General features: G+C 36.9%; 1 protein-coding gene across 1 annotated transcript in view; it reads left to right on the forward strand.

The window, feature by feature from the left end:
- Nucleotides 1-26,651, forward strand: part of clstn2.S (calsyntenin 2 S homeolog) — a 454,486-nt gene that overhangs the window by 343,155 nt on the left and 84,680 nt on the right. Inside the window, exons 5-6 of the mRNA XM_018265797.2 lie at nt 6,286-6,435; nt 19,005-19,190. Of these exons, the coding sequence (XP_018121286.1) occupies nt 6,286-6,435; nt 19,005-19,190 (336 nt within the window). The remainder of the gene's footprint in view (nt 1-6,285; nt 6,436-19,004; nt 19,191-26,651) is intronic.

Consider the following 26,651-nt stretch of genomic DNA (forward strand, 5'->3'; position numbering starts at 1 on the left):
GAATGTATTATGTGATATATATTATGTGACTGAGTCACCAGCAGTGTCTCCTTGTATATAATTGCTGTTCTTTTATAAGGCATATCATGCAAAGATATAGCAAAGATCAATGTGAACAATGTTCAGGGACAGCAATCGATTAATCCTGTGGTGCTTGAAAAACAAACTGGAATAGACAGCTTTAAATCTGTAAGAAAATTTCTAAAAAATGTACAGCCTCTTCCCGCCTGTCTTAGCAATGTCGAATGTTGTCGCAGCATTCATCCGGCATGAGACGACGCTGGATGCAGACGCAGCATCCACAACATCCGACATTTGTATTGCTTACGTTATTTTTCTTCGCATCCAATTTGACACCTGCATTTTGGTGCAGTGCGTTGAATCCGCCGAAATCGATTGCAAGTCGTCCATGTAGTTCTACCCTTAGGCACTCACTTATGGAGATACACACCTGGGTGCAGTTCAGTAACTGAATATCCACTTGTAAGAAAAGCTGATGAACACCAGGATTTAAAAAGGTAACTTATTTATTTGATCAATGTTTCGGTCCTCACCATGGACCTTTATCAAGATACATTAAGAAAATAGTGAAAACATTTTATAGACTCACCAAACACCCACCACCAAAGCATGCCCATATTTCAGGTGTTAATCAATTAGTGAACATCAAATCAACTGGTAATCTCCTAGGGATATGGTCTGATAGACAAAATACATAGTGCTATATAGTTATATTCATTAGTGTATTATAAAATACTAAAAATATTAAGATCACATAAAACACTGCATATATATTAAAATGTTACATTGATAACCATAAAAAACTGTTTAAGAAAGGCACTTAATCCGAACATGATTATGTATTTAATATAAACCTAGTCACTTTATCTAATATCCAAAAAAGGAGTAAAAAATCAATATTGATTTAATCCACGTGGGGCCACAGTGTCTATCTTTTTAATCCAATATACTTCCTCCTGTAATAACATACGATCTCAGTCCCCTCCTCTGTTTGGTTCTGGTACCAAATCAATAACCATAAATTTCAGGATGGGAAGTCTGTGTCCCGTTCATTAGGAAATGTTGTTGTAGGGGTAAATCTGATTTTCCAGTTTCAAAAGCCCGTTTGATAGAGGATTAGTGATGTCATCGATTATAATCCGGAATTAGTGATGTCACCATTTCTTTCACACGGTTCATTGAAACTTGTGTATTATAATAAATAAAGTATCCCCTGTTGCAAAATATGAGGATATTGTAAGTCACCTTCAGCCTTGTGTTTTCACATGGTCATGGAACGCCTCGGTAACTTAAAATAGCCTTATATTGTACAAGAAAGGGTACTTTATTCACTATATAAATAACACTTAGGGGCCAATTCATTAACTTCGAGTGAAGGATTAGAAGTAAAAAAACTTAGAATTGCGAAGTGTTTTTTGGGCTACTTCGACCATCGAATGGGCTACTTCAACTTTCGAATCGAAGGATTCGAACTAAAAATCGTTCGACTACTCGACCATTCGATAGTCGAAGTACTGTCTCTTTAAGAAAAAACTTCGACCCCCTAGTTCACCACCTAAAAGCTACCGAAGTCCATGTTAGCCTATGGGGAAGGTCCCCATAGGCTTTCCAAGTTTTTTCTGATCGAAGCATAATCCTTTGATCGATGAATTAAAATCCTTCGAATCGTTCGATTCGAAGGATTTAATTGTTCGATCGAATGATTATTCCTTCGATCGAACTATTTGCGCTAAAATCCCATTTGAATATCGAGGGTTAATTAACCCTCGATATTCGACCCTTGGTGAATTTGCCCCAAAGGGGGTTACTTATCAAAATCCGATCTTTTCTGATGTTTTAAATAAAAAAAAAGTCCAACAAAACTAGATTCCACGATTTACCCTAATTTATCAATAAAAACCACGAAAAAATCAGATCGGGAAAAACTTTGACTTTTTCAGATCTGACACCCGAAAAGTCTGAATTATTTGTAAAATCATTGGAAAAGCCCAAAATGTTCTGATTATTGTATGAAACCCATCGCAGACCATAATATCTTCAAATTGCAAATAGGACCTCTGCTGTTACAGGACGTTGACAGGTTGAAGATGGAGTATTTTCGGATTCTAACTTTTTACATCCTTGGGGTATAATAAATCTTGAAAAATATTTTTTTTCCACTAAAAATTCGGATTTTATAGTAAAAAAAAAAACCTTACTTTTTCTAGTTTTTTTGCATTCAGACTTTAATAAATAACCCCCTTGGTGATGTCATCAGTTATAAACCATGCTTAATGATGTCACATGACTTATAACGTCCTCATTATAAGAAATTATGAAGTTGGTACTTTTATAAGAACACTAAGCCTTATGCTTTTATATGGCCAGGGAACAGGGAACTGTAACCAGTGTGGGGCACATATTGCCAAAATGATCTGTCCCACAAACATGTAGTATGTCCAATAATCAGTATGCTGCCTGGAATAAGTTGCACAGCACTAACACATAAATATAAATAACTTGCCTGAGTCTATATTAATTTAGGTTTTTCTTTGTAGACATCTAAGCAACTAGAATGTACAGTTTTTTTTTATTTAGGGAAATTATGTAAATATATAGTGAATAAAGTACCCCCTCTTGTAAAATATAAGGATATTATAAGTTACCGAGGAGTTTCATGACCATATAAAAACACGAGGCCGAAGGCCGAGTGTTTTTATACAGGTCATGGAACTCCGAGGTAACTTCTAATATCCTCATATTTTACAACTGGGGGTACTTTATTTATTATAATACACAAGTTTCAGTGAGTCATGTGACAGAAATGACATCAGAACTCACCGTTTATAACTGATGACATCAGAACTCACCGTTTATAAGGATATAATTTACAGGATATTCATGGCTTTTGTGTATTATATATATATATCTATAGTTCAAAATCTAGGCTGCAGTGTTCATAGAACTTAGTAAGCACATTCAGCTTTACATATAAATATAATATGACTAACAACTTGCAACACTGGGCACAAAGGGAGAGAAAGTGACAGTGGCATAGGAGATATGTAAAAGGGTTCTGGCAAGCCACAATGAAATAATAGATAGATGTGGCAATGGAAACTGGTAAGAGCAATTATTTGTGCTGATTATTATGCTCTTAAGTGGCATAGCTGTCACCATCACGACAGCTGCCACTGTGACACTGTGAAGTAAGGATTAGCAGGGAATCAAGCAAAATAATAAGAATATGTGTGCTTTTCATCCTAATCCTGGAAAGGATCATCTATCTATTTAATTGTATGGCAATGCTGCTTTTCTATGAAGATGCCTCATATTAATAGTGACAGGTCTGCACATGTACATGGGAGGTTTGCTGCTTAGATGACATGCACAGTTTCTTGTTTTCTTTGTAAACTGCCACTACAACAACGGTCATTTATTTATCTACATAAAGCAAATCAGAATGCTGCCAGAAATATTATTACAATACTTAGTCCTATCACTCTAACTGGCAGGAGAATGAGTAATATATCCTCATAAAGCACCAGAAGACCACTGTCTCCCCAAACCCAGTATAATGCAGGTCTTTGAAATGAAAGCTCCATGTTTCCAGAGGGAGAAGATCATTCAGCAGGAGCAAATTGGTTGTAGAAATGTGTCTGAATCAGAGGATATTTTTATAAGATTCTCTTTATTATCATTGGATTTAATAGCCTAGAATGAGCTTTTACCTACAACAATACCACCCTCCCCCATTCTTTGACAGCTGTGGACTTGGGGCAAGAACCTCTGAGCAATACATTCTAACAATATGGCAGATATTTTGCAAAACATCCAACATCAAAGACTCTATCAGTCATTTGAATAAATAAATATTTTTTTATTTTGTGCACCTGTTAATACTGTTTAGCTGTTTTTACTATTTAATTCCTTTAGCTGTGAAACTTTCCGTTGTTAAGATGGAATTTAAAATACATTTAACTAAGCTTAGCTAACTTTGTCTTGCTAGGATTTCTTAAATCAGATGACTGCTAATTTTTAGGTAAAGGATCCGTTTTTTGTATCAATGTGACTACTAATCAGGTTCCATGTACTGTTTAATACACTTTATTAATTTTTATTATAAAATATTTATTCGTTTTTATTTATTATATATATATATATATATATATATATATATATATATATATATATATATATATATTTAATATTATAGGATGCACACTCTCAATAAAACCCATTTTCTTCTCAATACAGAATGTGAATCTTTATATAATTTGAAAGGAGCAGTAAATATAAATGCAATTCACATAATATAAACCCTGCACTGGGGTACCCGTGTGATAAGTCCCAACCCTGGCACAGGAACAGTCCCACACTCCTCTGTTTAGACAAACATAGCCACAGTCTCTTTTCCCAGAGCTCTTTATATTACCCCAGGCAGCAATACCGGCCAGAGTACTGTACCTCACCCTTTAGATAAGGCAGTAACTCCCACATAGCAGGCACACGGACAACACCTGTTCTCATACAGGGTATCACATGCTGGAGCCTTCCAGTACCCTCCCTCACGCCGGGCTCTCTAGCTGAGCACACAAAGCCTCTTATCCGAAGTGCGAGCACACCAATTCCTCATTCACTGGAATCCATCCACAGGCAGCTACTTTTACATTCCTCTGCTGCGTCGAGCACCAGTGGTTCTTATAACTTTAACCAGAACTGATTTATTAGAAACAATCCACAAAGAGGATCAAAGAGATAATACAGGGTACTATCATTGAATAGTCAGTACAAACAAGCAGGACCATGAGCAGAGCATGAAACAGTTACAGAACCATAGAGAAAAATGTAAATGCATAACAATGAAGTCTAGCCTCCTATTGTCCCATTTATAGGACCAAAATATTACTTAAAAATTATATTCTTTTTTTAGGTCCCCAAAAAAAGTAAAATGGGGGTTCTACTGTATTTGCTGTGAGATGGTACATATGGTTTGCCCAGGTGAGGTTGTACCATGTTAGCCATATATAAAAACTGAAAAATATAGGAAAAGTTTGCTTCTATTTTATTAAATAAAAGTACTTAAATGTATCATGTTGCAGTTTGTGTTTTTTGGCTATGAAACTCGTTTAAGTAGCCTAAACGTTTGGTCTATACTGTAGAGAAGTGGGCTGTTTATTGGAAAAGTACAGAGGACTCAACCAAACATGTAAATCAGTGGAACCTCTACCAAGTTGCTTGCATAACTGTGTCTAATGTCCAGGTTTTGGTTTTGTTGGCAGGCAAGAATTTAATTATAGGAAAACTATACCCCCAAAATGAATACTTAAGAAATAAACAAATATCAAAGTACAACAATCTTTCCAAACTGGTATATAAGTAAATATAGCCCTTTTACATCTTTTGACTTGAGCCACCGTTTCGTGATGATCTGTTTGCTGCCTCAGAGATCACCTAACCAGAAATACTGCAGCTCCAACTGTAACAGGAAGATGTGTGGAAGCAATGTCTGTTAATTGGCTCATGTGACCGAAGAGCATAACTCCATGGTGCAATGTCTTCCGATCCGATGCACTGGGAGGAAACACGGGCGACCAGTCAGAGCCGCCAAATAAAATGTAAGTTATAAAACATCACATCTACAAACTACACACAAAACGACTGTCGGATAAAGACACATCGTGAAGCTTTCGCATACAACACTCGTGTCCGATGCATGTAGTTTGTAGGTGCGATGTTTCTATCACTTACATTATATGCGGTGCCCCTGACTGGTTGCCAGCATTTCCTCTCAGGGCATCAGATCAGAATACATTGCGCCGTGGAGTTCGGACCTTACATGTACGGTGTGTTTAGTTTGTTTGTGTGCCCCAGGAATCTTAGGATCCCAGGTGGTGGCCCTTATTTTTTAAAATGGCAATTTTATATTGGGTTACACAATGGCATATACTACTAAAAAAGTATATTATTTTGAAAATAGAAGCAGGGTTTTACACATGAGCTGTTTTATGCAATAGATATTATACATTGTTCGAGGTGTATAGTTTTCCTTTAAAGTCCATAACAGACAGACGTATTTGATCAATAAAACATAAAGCAACTATTGGTGGGAATGGCCATATTAATCCACCACTGATCGGGGTGTTGCCATGAACCTTTTCAATATGCTATAACCTAGAATTTATATAATAGAATATAGCAGAAAATGTACTACATAATGCTCTGTTTACACAACAATATTTTTTCTTTTAAATTCATGGATTATGTGATCTGCTTATCTTAAAGGAAACATAAGGAACACAGAGAAACTGAGCTATGATAAGCAACACCGGTATGAAATTAAAGTCACTGCATATGACTGTGGACAGAAGCATGCCACGGAGGATGTCACAGTTATTGTGGATATTAAGCCTGTCTGCAAACCTGGATGGCAAGGTACAGAATATTGCTTCAATCCTGTTTCCCACTGTGTGTGCAACCTTCTCATTTCTAGGACCTTTACTTTGTGATATAAAATTGTCTAGACAGTCTGTGTCAAGACCTTACAGGCTGCCCTTTCTCGTGGTAACATTGCTTATGTAGAGAGGATTCATGCAATGTTGTTGTTCTCCTGTTCACAAAAGAGGTAGCTCCAGCTGAGAGGGGAAATGGAAAAATCAGAAGATAAGAGCAGTTCTCAGAAGAAGGTTACGGTATAAGATTTTTTTTTAACACCTGCTATCCAGAAAGAAATGCCTTCCCTTTAAGAATAAAGCAGTACCATGTACTTGAGGTTTACTTGGGTCGCAGAAATCCATATTGGTGGCAGACCAATCCTATTGTGGTTTTTAATGTTTTAAATGTTTTTATAAGCCTTAAAGCATTGAGTTTTCTAGAAAGACTTCTTATTTAGAAATCCCCAAGTGTGAGTATTCTATGTATTATGTAATCATTATTATTATAAATTATTAATAAGGAAAATAAGATATAATGTACTTTGTTCAGTAAAATAACGTATTATTATTATGGTTAAAATCAAAAAGAACTTAAAACAACTTCTCTGTATGTAATATTGTAGGGGACTAGCTGAGTTGGGTATATTACATTGGGAATAGGGACTGCCTTAACCTTGGCATTCCCTTGAACACTCTCAATGTATAACTTTTCAATGTACTTTCATGCACTGCAAACTTATAAGTATTCTTGCTATCACATATGCAACCTGCATGTGATTACTATAACCATTAAATCAACTGATCAAAACCTTGCACTCATGCATGCCTACCCCTAAACTTGTATCTCAGCACGCTGCTTGAAGCATTACTACTGCAAACATACCTACTACCATATTTTTATTTCAGAATTCTCACCCAACCTCACAGCTACCACTGTTAAATATGTGTTCCAAGTTCCAAGACATATGTCCTATGAGAGTTCACCAACAACAAAATCTGTACCTCGGCAAACATCCCCTAAAGCTTTCCTACATTGAAAAAGATCACGCCAACAAACGTTTCACTAATGCTTAGCCAAGGTTTTATTATTGTAAATTACTTTTTGCCATAACACCCTACTGACATCTCTTGGTAGTCCATTTGCCACTTGCCCAGATCCTAGGATGTTAATATGAGAATTTTGTGGTGTGCTTATCACTATACAAACCATGCATTTTGTGATTTATAATTCCACTAGGTAAACCCAAGTCAGTTAGTCAGTCATATGACTAAGGGGATTTATTACTCACTGCTGAAATTTCCAATTCTAGCAGAGGGTGCTGGACTCAAGCTACTTTTTTTTCCACTACATTGACTTTTTTTGAATAAACTTGACCACATACTGTACCTAGTCTCTCCATCTACACTCTTACATTGACCTAAAGTTCTAATTTTTACTCACTCATATCAACAAGGTATATATATATACTGTATACACTCAGTATGTACCTCAGTGCCCTCTGGACACCTACTTATGTTGAAGGCTGGTTCTCCTGGTATCCCTGAAGGGTAGAATCAGCAAGCTACCCTCAATGGTGAGGGGAAAGTCTGAATGAAACTGTGTTCCTGTAAACTTTATTTTGGGAAGCTCCAGATCCTACATATGGGGGGTCTATTAATCATGCTGTGTAAACAGTGGAATAAAACACTACTGGTGATATTGTTCATAGCATCCAATTAAATATTTGATTTTGTTTTGTAACTGTTGAAATATAATTGCTGATTGGTTGCTATGGGCAACTTGTAATGTTTTACTCCACTTTTTACACAGCATGCCTACCATAGCTAATTCAGATAACAAACAAAACCACTCCATACCTGCCCTTCAGCTGACATCCCAGTTGCACAGCTCCTCCTCATGCCATATCGTAGCCTCTACAGGTGCTCAGCCATCACTACACTTGTTTTAATCACAAACCAGGAGGCCCTCTAAGCTAAAAAATGGTGATTTATTAAGACAGGTTGTTGGACAAAAAAGCCTGACATGTTTTGGGTGTAGCACCCTTAAAGGGAGTTGTTCACCTTTGAGTTAACTTTTAATATGGTGTAGAGAGTGATTGTCAAACAATTTTCAATGGGTTTTTCATTTTGATTGAAAAATGAACAGGAGAAGGCCTAAAGAGAAAAATTAGTAATTAAAAGTTTTTATAACAATAAGTAGCTTTACAGAGCATTTGTTTTATGATGGAGTCAGTGACCCCAATTTGAAAACTGGAAAGAGACAGAAGAAAAAGGCAAATCATTTAAAAACTATAAAAAACAAATAATAAAGACCAGTTGTAAAGATGCTCAGAATTGACCTTTCTGTAACATACTAAAAGTTAACTTAAAGGTAAGCCACCCCTTTAATCATAGGCTCAGAGCATTATAAGCTCAGAGCATTATAATTACAACTTCCTTAAATAGACAATACAACAGCAGTCCCTATTGGACACTTTTTCTATAACACTCTATACAACCTGCACGGATATATACGTACAGTATATACTTAAAACCATAATACACTTTAATGTTATATATTAGATTAAAAAAAATATTAAAAATATATTTATATTGCCATCATTTAATGTATACAAGGGGAATTTATACATTTCCTTATTGTAATCCGCAATGCTAATATATTAAAAAATAAAAAAAATAAAAAAATTGCATGTGGGAAAAATTCAAATATATTAAAAATCACACAAGTTAAAAATCTTGAGTTAATACAATTAAGAAATATCATGTCTTGTATTCAAAAAATTTGGTGTCTAACTGAAGAATCCCGAAAGCCCTTTCTTTCAGAGGACGCATAGGGGGGTTATTTACAAAAATCCAAAAATTTCTCAATTTCTTCTGAAAACCACTCTGACCAAACTCCCGTGCACAAACTTACCCGATTTATCCATAAATTTAGTTTTAAAAAATCTGGTGAGGAAAAATACTAGATAAAATCATGAAAGAATCCAAATTATATGATTTTTTCGGATTTTATGCCTGAAAACCACAGATTCTTTGAATTATTGTACGAAACCCAGCATAGATAATCAGATATCTTCCAATTGGAAACGGTACATCAGCCATTGACTTCTATATGACCTCGGCAGGTTTGAGATGGAGTTTTTTTTTTTTATTCTTACATTTAGCATCATTTGGGTTTAATAAATCTTGAGAAATTCAAGTTTTTTTTCCTTCGAAAAAATTATGTTTTTCCCCTTTCCTAATCTAACTCTTCATTAAATTACCCCCATAGTATGTCCACTTTATAGGGTACCCTGACTTGTTCTATGATCTTTTCACTCAGGTCCCTAATACCATTGGGGGAACATGTAAAAATGTTTTCCTACAGGGACCTCTCATCCTTCTTTTCAATAGCCCTTATATGCTTCCTTATTTGAATGGAGCCAACAACGTATTGTTTCAAACAGCATTTACATTCTAAAAGATACACAATATGTTTATTATACATTTATAAAAACCTTTATTCTGATAAGTCAGGCTAGTAACACTAGACCTGAATTCAGTACTTTACAGGTCTTACATGTAGAGGCTCCACACTTATATGTTCCTTTGATGGTTAGCCAATTCCATCGTGGGCTATATTCAGCAGAGGAAACCAACCTAAATCTAAGAGAGGCTTTCTGGATTCTTAAGTTAGACACGAGTACAAGAGTAACTTATTATCCCTTTGCTCTTGAATGTTCACTATTATGTTTAGGGGTTGGGTAGTTCCTCACTAGTGAAGTGCGATAACTTCCACTGGGGGATTTATAAGTGTTGCAAAACTTTTTCCGTCAATTTTTTTTGTATTTTTTACATAATTGGGTTATTTTTAAAACCCAGTGACGATCCTTCAAATGTCTATTTTTTAATATGTCAATATAAAATTGTATTAAAGAATACCATTGCCTTCTAAGTATTAAACAGACTAAGCTGTAGACTCACATTACTCACATTCTAACTGTAACATGCATCGTTGAGAGACAAATATAAACATAGTGGATTTCCATTTTACAGCAATGGAAGTGGCTGAATTGGCTCATCAGTTTCACTGTGAGTTTTCCATATATCAGTGAGTCGCATGGATTTAACAATACTTTGCCAAGATAACCCATGCAATTTCAAAGAAACAAGATGCTTAAGGAAACAGAATAAGATCTGAAAGACTGAAACACCGTACACATTCTTTGTCCTTTTGTTCTGATTGATCGTCTACAACACTGTAGGTATATTTTTTATTGCCTCTCTTTCTAGAGAGTTTTAAAATGCCATGCTTCTTCGTGACATACCGCAGACTTAAAGTGGACCTGTCACCCAGACACAAAAATCTGTATAATAAAAGTCCTTTTCAAACTAAACATGAAATCCAATTTCTATTTTTTATTAAAGCATTCATAGCTGTTGTAAGCGCATTTAAAAATCTCAGCTGTCAATCAAATATTGTCTGCCACTCCTCTATGCCAGTGGCATAGTGGCAGGGCAGACAATTACTTTCACTTCCCATTCAGCACTTCCTAGATGCCACTGCTCTCCCCACATTCCCCCGTTCTCTTTACCATTTAATTGTATAACCAGGGCATCGGGATGGACATCGGGTCCCCTATTCTGGTACACAAACAAAATTTTGAGATGATACAAGGCTTGTCTTAATAACAGTGTCTACAAAATGGCTGCTGCCTGCTTGCTATAATTTTGAAATCCCAGACTGAAGGAAGCAAGATTCAAATAATTTATATAGTGTAATTAAAGTTCATTTTGCTTGACTAATGTGATAAAATAGGATTTTGAATTTTTTTTTTGGGTGACGGGTCCCCTTTAAGGCAATGTGCTAGACATTAAAGAGTCACTGTCTTCAAAATAATTTCAGTTTCAAACCGAATAAACTCAAAAGGCAAAAATAAATAAAAGCCACTGAAAGTATGCATCTTCTCTCTGTTCCCTGAGCTTTTATTTCCAGAATTCTCTGATCTATTCTGGGTTTCGGACCTGCTGAGAAGGAATCAATTTTCTTTAAAGCAGAAATAGGAATCTTACCGTATCTTGGCATATTGGACATGCTCACATTAATAGCATCAGTACATACCTAATTTCTGAGCCACATCCTCTTACTTTGGATATCAATAGTTTATTTACTTGAGTTTATTTACTTGCCTACTCCAAACTAGATTTAAATGAGTGGTGGACAGATCAGTGTAATTCCACCCAAGGGAACTGGACTGGAATATGTAGACTAAGGGAAAATATTATTTCTAATATAATACACAAAAGCCATGAATATCCTGTAAATTATATCCTTATAAACGGTGAGTTCTGATGTCATCAGTTATAAACGGTGAGTTCTGATGTCATTTCTGTCACATGACTCATTGAAATTTGTGTATTATAATAAATAAAGTACCCCCAGTTGCAAAATATGAGGATATTAGAAGTTACCTCGGAGTTCCATGACCTGTATAAAAACACTCGGCCTTCGGCCTCGTGTTTTTATATCGTCATGAAACTCCTCGGTAACTTATAATATCCTTATATTTTACAAGAGGGGGTACTTTATTCACTATATATTTAACAAAGCTTAAGTTGTTGCAGAGATCAAAGATTCCCCGTTCCAAAGACCTGAATGCAGACAGATCTCCTACCGTCTTCTATTGATGGTAACCACCTAGACAGGGAAATTTCAAACCATGAGCATGATCTTGCATTGTGATGGCTCCAAAGATTGTAAAAACAGGAAGTACGATGAAGCCAACATGCCTTTAGAGCAGACCTTGGATGGGGAATTAATTTAAATAATTTATGCTTAGCATCAGTTATTTTCTACTTTGACTGGCAACTTGCTATAATTGGGTTAAGGGAAAACATATGGTAACTAAACCTCAAATAGAAATGATAAGCACGCGTTAATATAATATCAGATGTTAGATAACATAATAATTGTAAAACACACCTATACTATTAATGACATTTGTATATCTATCAAACCACACATTCGCGAGTCAGTGTGTGCTATAGTTATTTTTCCACTCTATTTCTTGGATTAGTGTTTAGATTTATTTTAAGATGAAAAAAAGAAACTGGAAATAACAGGATGGTTATAATAATGCAATTATGATAAGGCCATATAAATGAAATAAAACATGATCTGCAAGCTTTGGAGAAACTCCAATTATGGTTAATTATTGCTTTAATTTAGGAACAGTTATACCGAATTCAACAATAAATTGCTTATGCTGGGTGGCTGCCCCATTCCAGCATTTTTATAAAGTTAGATTAATTTTTATATCTTCCCCTTTTCCTCTTTTTACTTACTTAGTCTCTTACAATTTTCAAAGTAAAGAGATACATATACATCTTTCTGCACCTTTACTTTTCTAGCACAAAACTGTCTGGTTAGCATTTATCTAGAATTGAGAACAGGTCTCTGGTGGTTAGGCATGGACTGAGAAAATAAAGAAACCATGCAGACCCATATAAGTGAGAGGTAGATATAAAGCCAGGAGGAAAAACAGGATGTGTGAATGAATTAAAAAAGAAGTAAATTGTTAAAAGCCCCAGGCCACTCAAACAGGTAACTGAAATAAAATCACCACAGGTTTTACCCTCATAAAACTACTGATGGGAGAAATGGGACTAAGCAATAGAAAGGCTGTTTGAATTCAATTATAGTAGAAGAGAGATCTAGTAAGGAGGCTGCAGAGAAGCAAATATGACATTTGAGGAATTCTGTCAAGTATGAGTGGTGCCAACCCAAGAGACAGTATCTGTAATGAGACAGTTGCTGTTATTCTATCATGTGATGCCATTCAATGTAATGAAACCTAAAAGTGGGGGTTCTATTATTCAGACATGGCAGGGAATGACTTTATATATGTATCTAAAACAGTACTTACTATTTTTACAATGGCTGCTTTTTTACTTGTCCATTTGTGCCCAATTTTGTCATTGTAGTACTCCCATCAGCCTTCTTAACACACACAAAGACACAAACATTTACAATGATAGTTCTAGTGAAGTTTTATATAGTAAAGCACAAAAAGGACAGATTCATACAGCTTTCTCTTTGTGGGTCCAACGGAGCCCTATACATTTTGTTCTCTCTTGCGCTCCGTTAATACCGGTATGTGTTTGACCCATCAGGAATCTGTGTGTCACACAGAATGTTATTGGTTAAATTAAGGAATGTTGGCCTAGACCCTAGTATTTGTAATTGGATAGAGAACTTGCTAAAAGACAGACTACAAAGAGTGGTGGTAAATGGACCATTTTCTAATTGGACCAGTGTTGTTAGTGGAGTACTGCAGGGCTCTGTACTTGGTCCTTTGCTTTTCAACTTGTTTATTAATGACCTGGAGGTGGGCATTGAAAGTACTGTTTCTATTGTGCAGAACTATAGGTTCCATGCAGGATGCTGCCACTTTGCAGAGTGATTTGACTAAATTGGAAAACTGGGCAGCAAACTGGAAAATGAGGGTCAATGTTGATAATAAATGCAAGGTTATGCACAAAAATAATATAAATTCAAGTTATACACTAAATGGCAGTGCTGGGAATACCTTAACTGAAAAGGAAATAACAAAAACAATAAACCTAAGAAATTCTGAATACAGGTACTGTATATAATGCCCCTTAAGAAATGTAATTTTTACAAACAAAAATAATATTTTATCACATCATGATTATATATACTATACTATATTACATTTTCCATTTTAAATATCTGAATATCTCAACCCTTTTAAACCAAACAGTTTTTTTGTTCTCTACCAGTCGCCGATTCGTTTTTACTCAGCTGTGAAAAGCAATTAGATCATGTGCTTATGTTCACATTCCTTCAATTTCTAGGTTGGCATTTATAGAACATAGTGATTTAAAGTCACTGAAAACTAACTGGCACACTAACTGTTCCTCTGCACAGCATCTGTGCAAAACAGTAAATGCACTTTTTAATGATAGTTCCAAAATATTACTTAAGACTAAACAGAAAAACTAACTGCAACTCTTGAATTTAAACACAATCTTAGACTATAGCGATATTGAATACAATATACATATGTATTACTTTTACAAGTTTTTAAAGATTACATTTAGATATGCAAAATATATATAATATATATATATATATATATATATATATATATATATATATATATATATATATATATATATATATATATATATATATATATATATATATATATATATATATATATATACACACAGTTGTGTTCAGAATAATAGCTGTGTGCTTAAAAAAGTGAATAAAGCTCAAAATCCTCACTCATAATAGCTTTTATTTCTATACACTGCACATTCAAAACATGAGTTAAAACTGATCAAATTTCTGTTAATCCTTTACAGAACGTGAAGAAAAGGGAATATCAGGCTGTTCCAAAAAATAGCAGTGTCTGCATTCTTCTTTACAATTCAAATATTCACTGCATAAACTTAAAAGTGTTTCAAGAACTACTATTTAGTTGTATAACCACTGTTTCTGAGAACTGCTGCACATCTGTGTTGCCGACCAACTTCTGGCACCTGTTAAATTCCAGAATTCTTCTGCATTTCTTGGTTTTGCCTCAGGATCAACATTTTTTATGTCCCCCCACAAATTTTTTATCGGATTAAGGTCTGTCGAATTGGGCTGGCCACTCCATAACATCAAGTATATACAGATTGCAGCACTCCAATATCGCATTAAAACCGCCTTTATTTTCAAAGTAGCATAGCAACGTTTTGGACACAAAAAGTCCTTTATCAATCTAACATTAGCTTGATAAAGGACTTTTTGTGTCCGAAACGTCGCTATGCTACTTTGAAAATAAAGGTGATTTTAATGCGATATTGGAGTGCTGCAATCTGTATATACTTGAATTGGAGGTATGTGGAGATGAACATTGCGTGCACCCTGTGAAGCAAAGACTTTAAGTATACAAAGTGTGCTGGATAATTGCTGTGATTGCGCACTCCATAACTCCATAACATCAATCTTGTTGTCTGGAACCAAGATGTTGCTCATTTACTGGTGCATTTCAAGGTGCATTTCCTCTACGACATAAGGCAACATGACCTCTTCAAGTATTTTCATGTATTGAAACTGATCCATGATCCCTGGTATGCAATACCAGGGATGCTTCACTGTCTTCACAGTGTACTGTGGCTTGAATTCAGTTTTTGGGGTCATCTGGCAAACTGTCTGCAGCCCTTTGATCCAATAAGAACAATCTTGCTTTCGTAAGTCCACAAAATGTTGCACCATTTCCCTTTAGGCCAGTCAATTTGTTCTTTGGCAATTGTAACCTCATCGGCACATCTTTTTTTTCAACAATGGGGGCTTCTTGGCAATAGCTTGGCTTCACATAGGCACCTTCTAATTGTAACAGTACTCACAGGTAGCTTTAGATCTTTTTTTTTGATCTTCCTGGAGCTTATCATTGGCTGAGTCTTTGCCATTTTGGCTAGTCATCGGCTAGTTATCTATCCATTCAAATGATACTTTTCCATTTTCTTCTATGTTTTTCAGGTTGTGGTTGCTATTATAAAGCATTTGACATCTTTTTAGCTGAGAAACTTATCATTTAAGGAAGGCAGCGAATGTTATTATAGGTTATAGTGCATTTCTCTCTGAAAATCTGAGTAAATGGGTCATTTCAGACATTCAGAATAACAACGTACTTTGATTAAAAAGTTGATTGGAGAGGGGGAATCATATAATCCTTTTTGCACATCTTTATGCGATTCCCCCTCTCCAATCAACTTTTTAATCAAAGTACGTTGTTATTCTACATAATGTCTAAAATGAACCATTTTACTCAGATTTTCAGAGAGAAGTGCACTATAACCTATAACAACATTTGCTGCCTTCCTTAAATAAGGGCCATAATTGACATCTGTTTATTCACAGAATGAATTCATTCACATTCCACACTGCTATTATTTGTAAAAAGCTATTATAATTTTGAACACTGTTGTTGTTTTGAATAAGCCTCAATTAATGATTCAATTACCCAGAATCAGCAGCATGCATGTCATGACTGTTGGGTCTGTTGGTTTTCTATCACTCTACTACACCTACTAGTACATTATTTGCCATCTAGAAATATAATTTCTACCAAAAACAGTGATTTATTAGGTTAGTGATGTCGGACTGGTATTATTCTGAACAAAACAATGTATTTTACCCCCACAATTGTACTTAAGGCACATGCCAAATAAATGATAATTGATATCTACTGGGATACCCAATGCTTGCAAGTCAAAAGAGCACTCAATTAACTCCAACACTTCATGTCGTATTCACGATTATCTTATTATAAGCTCCCCCTCTCTTCCAGGATAATTCTATAGCATTGCTTTCAGGACACAAACCTCCTTTTTAGTTTTGTATATGCTAATGGCCATTAAATATAGCATTCATCAGCTAATTAAGATGCAACGTTTCAGACTGGGAAAAGTCATGTTTTCCTGTTTTTATTAATATTTATGGAGATGAGAAATAATTTCTTGTTTTAATTTGCCCAAAGAAGTTCTTGCTAAATATCAATTCCAACTTTGCTTCTCAGCTCTCAGACTTCTGTTCAATTTTCAAATTAGTTCTGATTACAGAATCAAAAACCGAAACAACCTAAGGGATACAAATCAAGCTTCAGAAAACATGCGAAAGAGACGGAATGGGAAATATATACACCCCATTGCTGATGGGTGACTCAATAAATGAGCTCTAACAAAATTAGTCAGGGTTTCCCCAAGGAAAATGAAAACTCATTTTTCCTCCCACGCTCAGTCAGCATCTAAGCAAGGAGTGAACCTAAAGCAATTAGCAAATGCAACATAAAATAAGTACACTTTCCTTTCAAATTAGTTATTGAGATTCTTATTTGTTTCAACTTTCTAAATTAAGACCATTGCTGGGCCAAACTGTTAAAAAAAAAAAAGATGAAGTCTTTATCAGATTATTATGGGGTCAGTGTTTCTTGCTGTTCTTCTTGTGCCATAAAGTTTCAGTGTAGCACTTGACTTATATTCACAGATTTTTGAAAAATGATTTTAATAAGCAACTTGAAAGAAACATAGTCTTCCGAACAAGGAAGAGAGCAGTTATGCACTCCCACTTGTCACTACTGCTGATCGCATCTTCCCTCAATTTCTGTCACCGGGGCTGGGGTGTCTTGGGCGCACTGCGTGTTTGGCCCTGAACGGACTACACCTACATTTATGTAAAAGTAATCATCAAAGCCCAAATAACTCTGTGGATGCATAGATTTTCACTTTTGCACTGGATTTCCCCCTTTATAACAGATTTCTGCTTAACTATGAACTACTAATCTAATTATCTACCTCGCTAGGACCAAACATGAAGTAGGTTCAGTTTACATGTTTGCTCTGGTTAGTTTGTGTACACTTTGAATTGTATTAGAACTGAGATCAACTGGCCCCTGCATTGGTCAACCCTCACACTCAGTCTGTAAAAGACCTGTATTGTTCACACTTGTAATCCCACATATTGTTCGCACCTATTAGACACTATATTGTTCATAATTTTAAAGGAGAAGGAAAGCTATGGAGGGATTTTATTGCCAATAGATTAGCTGCAATAGTGCAAGCTAGAATGAATGCTATATTTATTTTGTAGAATGTTTTACCATACCTGAATAAAAAGCTCTAGAAACTCTCTGTTTGTTTAGGATAGGAGGTGCAGTATTAACGTGGTGTGACATCACTTCCTGCCTGAGTCTCTCCCTGCTCTGGGCTCAGATTACAGTAGAGAAGGGGGGGGGGAGAGGAGCAAACTGAGCATGCTCTTGCCCAGGGCAATGAGGTTTAAGATGAAGGCAGGAAGTCTGATACAGAAGCCCATGTGTACACAATAGAAGGAAAGAAATGCTGTGTATCTTTTGACAGGGGACTCAGAGCAGCACTACTTTGGGGGTTTACTGGTATATTTAGATGGACCTTTCTGATAAGAGTTACTTAGTTTTAACCTTTCCTTCTCCTTTAAGGGCCTGCATTGTTCACACAAGTAAGGACTGGTATTGTTCAAACCTAAAACCCTGCATTGATCACATCTCAGACTGCCAGTGCCCACATTATTCACCTGTTCACACCTCAGACTGTAGGAGAAGAATTGGTATTGTGTCACTGAACATAGTAGAGTGGAGTGGTCATGATAGGTCTCCTACACTGCCTGTGCATGCCCTACTCTGCCTGCTTTCCCTTTGGGAAGTGAACCTGGTGGGGGTTTGTTAGCATTTGGAAATGCTTATTAGGGGTTCCCCAATGTGGTTAATTATGTGCTGGGGTTGTTGTGCTATCCTCACGGTTGGAAGATTTAAGGGTATTGCTTAATATGACATATGATATGATCTTTAACAACAATGAAATTAAATAATCAAGAGTAAAATGATACATAGTAAAAATCCAACAAATACTGCTAATCACAATCACATGTGTATGTTTTGTATGAGAATTTTGCATTGGCTATTCCACATAGTGTAAGACTGATTTTGTCTCTAGCATTAGCATGCCAGGTTTCTCATATTTTTACTACTTTATTTGCAGACTGGGATAAACGCATTGAATACAACCCTGGTTCTGGGAGCATTGCCTTGCTTCCTACTGTTCGGCTAGAAACTTGTGATGGACCTGTATCTTTCATTCGAACAAGTATTGAGCTACAGACTAATCATATTGGAAAAGGCTGTGACCGTGAAACTTACTCTGATACATCACTGAAGACGTTATGTGGTATGTTCATGAAATATATTTAATAACTTTGACACTGTGAGGTGTTTTTTTGCATTACTGCATCATGTTCAGGTGGTGATCGATAGGGTAATATTTCAATTACAAGGTAAGTGTTATGACCCTTAGATTCATTGGATTTTAATATTTACTCTGTACTTAGGGAAAACCCAAGCACTGGAGAGGAAATATCCCAGCCTGTGTTTCATTCAAATATCAATATATTGCATTCCTCTTTCTTATTCAGTGTCTGTGATCTGTACAGCAGATCTATTTGCCTTAAGTTATTACTCCAAACTCGTAGGTTGAGAATAATAAAAATGTAAAAGTGTCAAGGTAACGCGGCTGAGCTTTCCCAATAAAAAGACCAAGAACTCTTCCATCTATTGGTAGCCTCCTGAAATGAATGTTGCATCAACTTCCCTTGTCCAAGGTCCTCGAAATTATAGGATGATGTAAAAATGTTTTACCATTAGTCAAATGATTATTCAGTTTTAGTTAATATAAATACATATATTTTTAGTTATAATAATAATAAAATGTTTAATACAATAGACTATTGTATTTAAAACAAATAAATAAAAATGTAATATTACAAGTAGTGATGGGCGAATAAATTCGGCAGACACGCCGCAAGCGAATTAATTCACGAAACTGTGGTGACAATTAGGCACATTGAAATGTGTCAAAATTGCCGCACGCATAAAAATTATAGCACGTGAAAATTATTCAGATGGCCTATGACTTTAATGTATTTGGACCAAATAGTCGTGTGCATAAAAATTGACACTCGCATCAAAATTGTTTTGATGCCCATTGACTTCAATGTTTTTTCTGAATTTTTCGCGTTTTTCGAATTTCGCAAAATGGAGCAGATTCGCCCATCACTAAGCTTTTCCAAACACTCCTCCATATTTTTAGCTATATGACCAATTTCTCTGTTGAGATCCCATGTTCATTTATCCTATTCTACAGGACCTATTGAGCTATTCTTAGCTACTAGGTGCTTAGTTTCTCTTGCTTTTAATTGCTTAGTATAGGTCCATCTATAAAGGAGGTAGAAATATGAGTGTATCTTCCATTCTGTCATTCAAAACTGCAGCCTTGTTGCTAAGGCAATTAAGCCCTTACAACAATATAACAGCTGCAATTCCAAACCCAACAGATGCAAATATGTAAATATGACCCCATCTAAAAACAAATGCTCTGTAAAGCTACATATTTATTGTTATTGCTACTTTTTACTACTCTTCTTTCTATTCAGGCCCTCTCCTATTCATATTTTAGTCTCTTATTCAAAGCAGTGCATGGTTGCTAGGGTAATTTGGACCCTAACAACAAAATTCTGAAACTGCAAACTGAAGAGCTGCTGAATAAAAAGCTAAATAACTCAAAAATCACTTGCAAATTGTCTAAGAATATAACACTAAATATTATACTTAAAGTTAATTTAAAGGTAAACAACCCCTTTCATTTTTAAATGGTTTTTAGTTGACGTGGAGGCCTATTTATCAACATTCTCATAACTAAACTCACTTTCTCTAAAACCATGAATGTCATGGAATGTATTAAATGATGTGAATTTAAAAAGCATGAGCAGAAAAGAGCTGAACAATGTGCTAATAAATACAAATAGCTATAAATCCTCTAAAAATTTTGGGCAATTATTGGAGGAAAAAAATCCAAAAACCTTGTAAAGTCTGAGTGGATTGAAAATGGTCCAATAAGATTAGTGCAACTCCCATTGACTTCTATAGAACCTGGACAACTTTTCCCTGACAAATTTTTGTTTGAGAGGCTTTTACTCGTAAGAAATCTTGACTTTTTAAAGCTTTCAAGAAGTATAGTAAAACCACAAATTTTGCGTAATTTGTGGAAAAAAATAGAAATTCATTTGTTAGTAAATTTGCCCTATGAAGTATGGAGAATCAAATTCCAGAAACATTCCTTATCTGGAAAAACCTGGGCTTTCTGTATAACAGGTACCATAGAAAAGAACCAGACTGCCTTTGGGGTATAATTATTATTTATGTATCTAGGGTAAGGTTTTTTACACTAAGATCACACTCAACCCCCTCTTGCATATTACATATTTGACAGTTATCAATTTCCTTGTTTATATCCTGCTTTATTCATATGGGAGGTGTTCGTTTAGAGTGACATTTGTGATTCTGAGTTTTAATTGGTCTTCCCTGTCTTGTTAGTAGTCTTTTTTATATTGCATTCAGTGTAAAAACATACAGGTCACTGTCCATATATGATGACAGCCTTGTTTTAGTGAAAATACAAAACTCAATATACAGGACAAACCTCAGATGGTAGCTGCTTTATAGTCATACAGTATATACATTAGTCATGCAGTCGCATTAACTATAGTCATAGATTACATTATACATATTTCTCCTGTGTCTTTGAAATCGGCTGATCATATTTTGCAGACAAATTTCCAACAGCATTTTCTGATAAGTGTGGACAGGTACTGTGCTTGAATTTATCAAAATGGACAAGATTTCCATTTAAATTACATTCTGTTTCAATTATTTGATCACGAATGTGAGAAAACTGGATTGAAGTAGGCGCGTTTCCTTGTAAAAGGTGGCCTAATGTTATAAATATCTGAACTCTTTCCAACGAGAACATAATTGAGACTCAAAGTGACAACTTTTCAGCTGTGCTTTTATGACTTCACTAATATTTTTTCTCTGTTCTATAAAATGACCTTCTATATATTGTACTTTAGTATTATAGCACGTGCTCTGCAAATTATGCTGTATGGAAGATTGGTTTTATTGCCGTTAGTCTACAAGAAATTCATTGGTAATATAGTGTTTTGTCATGGTGTAAGGACAGCTTTAATAAAATAAATGAATAGAATTAAACTGAGCATTGGTATTTCAAATGACATCTTATAACAGCTAGTGATGGGCGAATTTATTCGCCAGGGGAAATTCGCGAAACGGGCACGAAAAATCGCTGGTGAAAATTTGCCAGCGTCAAAGAAAAATGGAAGCCGGCGTCCGTCAAAAATGAGACGCCAGCGCCGTTATGTTATGTTTGTTGCAACTTCTAGCATCTTCAGTTGTATGTTTATAACATCAAGCAAGGGTGTGTGGGTAAATTTCCTTTTATTTGCCTATAACCTCTCTAGAGCAATAAGTTTATATTGCAGGACATATCCTACTTGATAGCAGTGCATACAATATACATGCATATTTTATACAACGCATAGAGTTAATTTAGACTTGGCTTGACTGCAATTTTCCAGGCCTGTGAATTACTGAGGTACAGGTCTAAGGTTCTTAAACTGACACCAATGAATATCAACCATTGCATGTCTTAAAGATAATAATAATAAGGGGCGCATGCGCGCAATGGTGTGAGCAGGACGCTCCGAGGATTTGCTCCGTGCCGACTAAGCCCGTACACCCGCTAAATTCGCTTCTACAGCCTACGGATAGCACCGGGTTGTGTGGAAACCGAAGCTGAGCTATTAGCGATGGGTAAGAAGCGCCCTAAAGAAACGGCAGGCACGATGTCTCCGTACTTACAAAAAACACCGAGTGCACGCAGGCCTCAACAAAATGGCGGAGAGGATTCAGATCCGGAACCACCACCCGACTCCTCAGCCCCAAGCTCTCCCATGCAGTGTGCAGACGAACAGGTAACTGCCTGTGCCTCAATACCTACACAGGAACATGAGCCTGTGACCGCTCAGGTTCTATCCCAGCACCTAACTGCACTACATGATAAGCTTACAGCCACCATAGCGGATACAATCAAAGTAGCGCTTAAAGATATCCAAATGGAGGTCACCAACCTCGGAGAGAGAACTGATCATCTGGAGACTACCACAGATGAGCTAATCCAAAGACATACGGCCCTGGAGGAGGAAAACCAGTATTTGAGATCTGAATTGGTTTCTATGAAATTACATGCAGAAGACCTGGAAAATAGATCTCGCCGACAGAACCTGAGGATCAGAGGGGTCCCAGAGGAGATAAGTACACAAGACATCAGAGTATACCTCCGTACTTTGTTCTCCACTATCAACCCTGACCTCCCACCTGAAGCCTGGCGATTTGATAGAGCGCATAGGGCACTAGGACCCAGACAGATGACTTCCTCTACTCCGAGAGACATATTGGTCTGTCTTCATTACTTTGAAAGTAAAGAAAGTATAATCGATAAGACGAGGAACACTTCTCATATTGAACACCAAGGCCACCGGATCCAGATTTTCAATGACCTCTCCCCCATAACATTAGCTAAACGGAGGGAGCTACGGCCGATCACCCAAAAGCTTAGAGATCTAGGTGTCTCTTATCGTTGGGGTTTCCCGTTCAAGCTCATCGTTCTCAAAGAAAATCGGCAATTCACGATGCAGGATCCAGCTCAAGGCTCTCAATTTCTGCAGACGTTCGGTTTCCAGGCATCCGGACTACCACCGCATTCGCCAACTAGACATCGCGGAACTCAGGAGAAACTTAAACCTACGTGGGAAAAAGTAAAGCCTGCATTGTAGAAACCCACAGAATGATTTTATGTTGTTGAATCGCCCCTCAGAGTGCAACACATCGTGTCCAGAATGTCGGATTGGCAACATCCTGTAAGTAATCTTATGATCTCTTACACTCACTCCATGTTAGACCTGGATACTCCCCTGTACAGGCCATGGTGGTCTGGTTGGTCCATACATAACAAGGATTTGATTCTCCTACTTGTCCCATCCTTAGTTTGGTGCTATGACTTTCCCTGTTCTTTACCCTGTTTAAAGTGTTCCTAGATATGTACACACCCCAATGGCTCCCTGTTTGAGATACCCTACAGTTTATTAGGGCACTTGTTTAGCCTGAGCCTTGTTGGTTCAGCTTCTCCCTCAGCTTTGCACATTCAGCTACTAAGATGGTGAAATTATTAACACTCAACTTTAATGGTCTTAATAGCGTAATGAAGCGCTACATGGTAATCAGGGAGATTCATAGACTGCGTCCGGATATTGTGATGCTACAAGAGACTCATTTCAAAGCCTCTGAGAACCAAACCCTCAACACTAACCTTTATCCTAAGGTATATCAAGCCAGTAGAAATGTCAAGAAGGCAGGTCTACTTACTATGATCCATAGAGATTGCCCCTTTGAAGTGTCTCAGATCCTTAGGGACCCGAATGGCCGTTACTTAATTCTGGAGGGGGCTTTGGGGGGAAAGCCGACTAAATTGGCGAATATATACTCTCCAAATACAAACCAGCTGTCTTTTCTTAAGCCCACTCTGACCAAGATTTGCAGCGATCATTGTCCTTATACCGTCATAGGAGGAGATTTTAATTTAGTTCTCTCGGAATTGAAGGACCGCTCCTCACCCCCTGCACAAAGGGATTACAAAATTCACTGCCGCAGATTCAGACAGCTTATTCGTAGGCTTGACCTTCAGGATGTCTGGCGAGTACATCACCCCACTGATAGTTCATATACATTTTTGTCAACAAGACATCAACTGTATTCTCGGCTGGACTTTTTTTTGATTCCCCAACTCATATTGACCTACCCAGCAACTTCGGATATTATCCCGATTCCCTGGTCCGATCATTCGGCTGTCATACTCAATATTGAACTTTCTACAGCCCCACCAAGAAGTCCACATTGGCGCTTAAATGAGTCCTTATTGAATGATACGCAGGCATGTTTTGATGTGTTACAAACGATGCAAAATTATTTTAATGAGAATGTGAATTCTGTAAATAATATGTCTATGTTATGGGAAGCACATAAAGCAGTCCTCAGGGGTAAATTTATAGCAATGTCAGCCTACAGGAAGAGTACAAAGCTCCATATTCGGTCCACCCTTGACCAAAAATTGAGATCCCTTGAACGCTCAGCACATAAGAACCCCACAACAGCTATTCAGAAGGAAATTGTCCTAGTCCGCAAACAGCTAAAATCACTAACAACGGCAGATATTGAGAAAGCCTTACGTTGGACTAAGCAAAAATATTATGAGCGAGGTGACAAACCTCACTCCCTTTTGGCTAAGAGATTAAGAGATCAGCAGATACAATCAGCAATAACTGCTATCTCTTTTGAGGGGGGTGGGATGGCTTATACGCCTATAGAAATAGCTAAGGCTTTTCAGGGATACTATACTGCATTACTGAGAGCCTTTTTGAAAGACAATATTGACTCTAGATTTACCCCTGAGGACGTGCAGTGTTTAAATAAGGTGATAACTGTAGAGGAGATCAAAGAGATTTATCCTTGCCTCCCTCAAAGGCACCAGGGCCGGACGGACTCCCCTATTCTTATTATAAGAAATTTGTAGAAATCCTATCCCCACATTTAGCGAAACTTTTTAATTCGTTTTTGTCTGGAGATGCCATCCCTTCTTCAATGTTGGCGTCCTATATCACCTTGATACACAAGGATGGCAAAGACCCGAGTCAATGTGGTAGTTATAGACCTATTGCCCTCCTAAACTCAGATCTGAAGTTATTCACGAAAATTTTAGCGAATAGGTTAGCTCCACTCATGCCTAAACTTATTGACTCTGATCAAGTTGGTTTCGTTTACGGTAGGCAAGCGGGAGACAATACCAGACGCACAATTGATTTGATAGACGCCATCCATAAGACCAAGACGCCAGCTTTACTATTAAGTTTAGACGCTGAAAAGGCGTTTGACCGTCTGCGCTGGGATTTTCTCTCTGATCTCCTCTTTGCATTAGGGCTTGAAGGTCCTTTCCTAACCGCTATACAAGGACTCTACTCCCTGCCCAAGGCTACACTTAAGCTTCCAGGGGCGTCCAGCTCTGCGATCTCAATACAAAATGGCACCAGACAGGGATGTCCCCTGTCACCTTTATTATATGCTTTAAGCATCGAACCTCTGGCATCAGCCATTAGAAAACACCCAGATATCACGGGCCCAAAGATCCAAGGTCGAGAGTTCATTATATCTCTTTTTGCGGGCGACGTCCTCTTGACATTAACGAACCCAGTAATCTCTCTCCCTAATTTGCATAAAATACTGAACGAGTATGGTATCTATTCGGGTTATAAGGTGAATGTAGATAAAACTGAAGCCCTGCCTTTAAACTTACCAACAGCCACGCGGAATACTTTGTCAGCGGCCTTCCACTATAAGTGGAAAGACCATACCTTGAAATATCTGGGGATTAATTTGACTAAAACTTATGGCACTTTATATCGATACAACTTCCCCCCTCTCATACTGAAATTAAAGAATCTCATACGCAAATGGCATCCCCTTCCAATTTCGTGGCTGGGGAGGATCACAACATTAAAAATGGCCATCCTCCCAAAGTTATTATACCTTTTCGAGACTCTCCCAGTACCAGTACCGAAAGCTATCTTGAAGGACCTACAATCCATGTTTTTTAAATTCATTTGGGGTAAGTCCAGACACCGGGTACCTAGGACAGTAATGTTGGCTAGCAAAGGTCAAGGAGGCT

This window comes from Xenopus laevis, chromosome 5S (genome assembly GCF_017654675.1).
Source record: "Xenopus laevis strain J_2021 chromosome 5S, Xenopus_laevis_v10.1, whole genome shotgun sequence".
NCBI classification, from domain to species: domain Eukaryota; kingdom Metazoa; phylum Chordata; class Amphibia; order Anura; family Pipidae; genus Xenopus; species Xenopus laevis.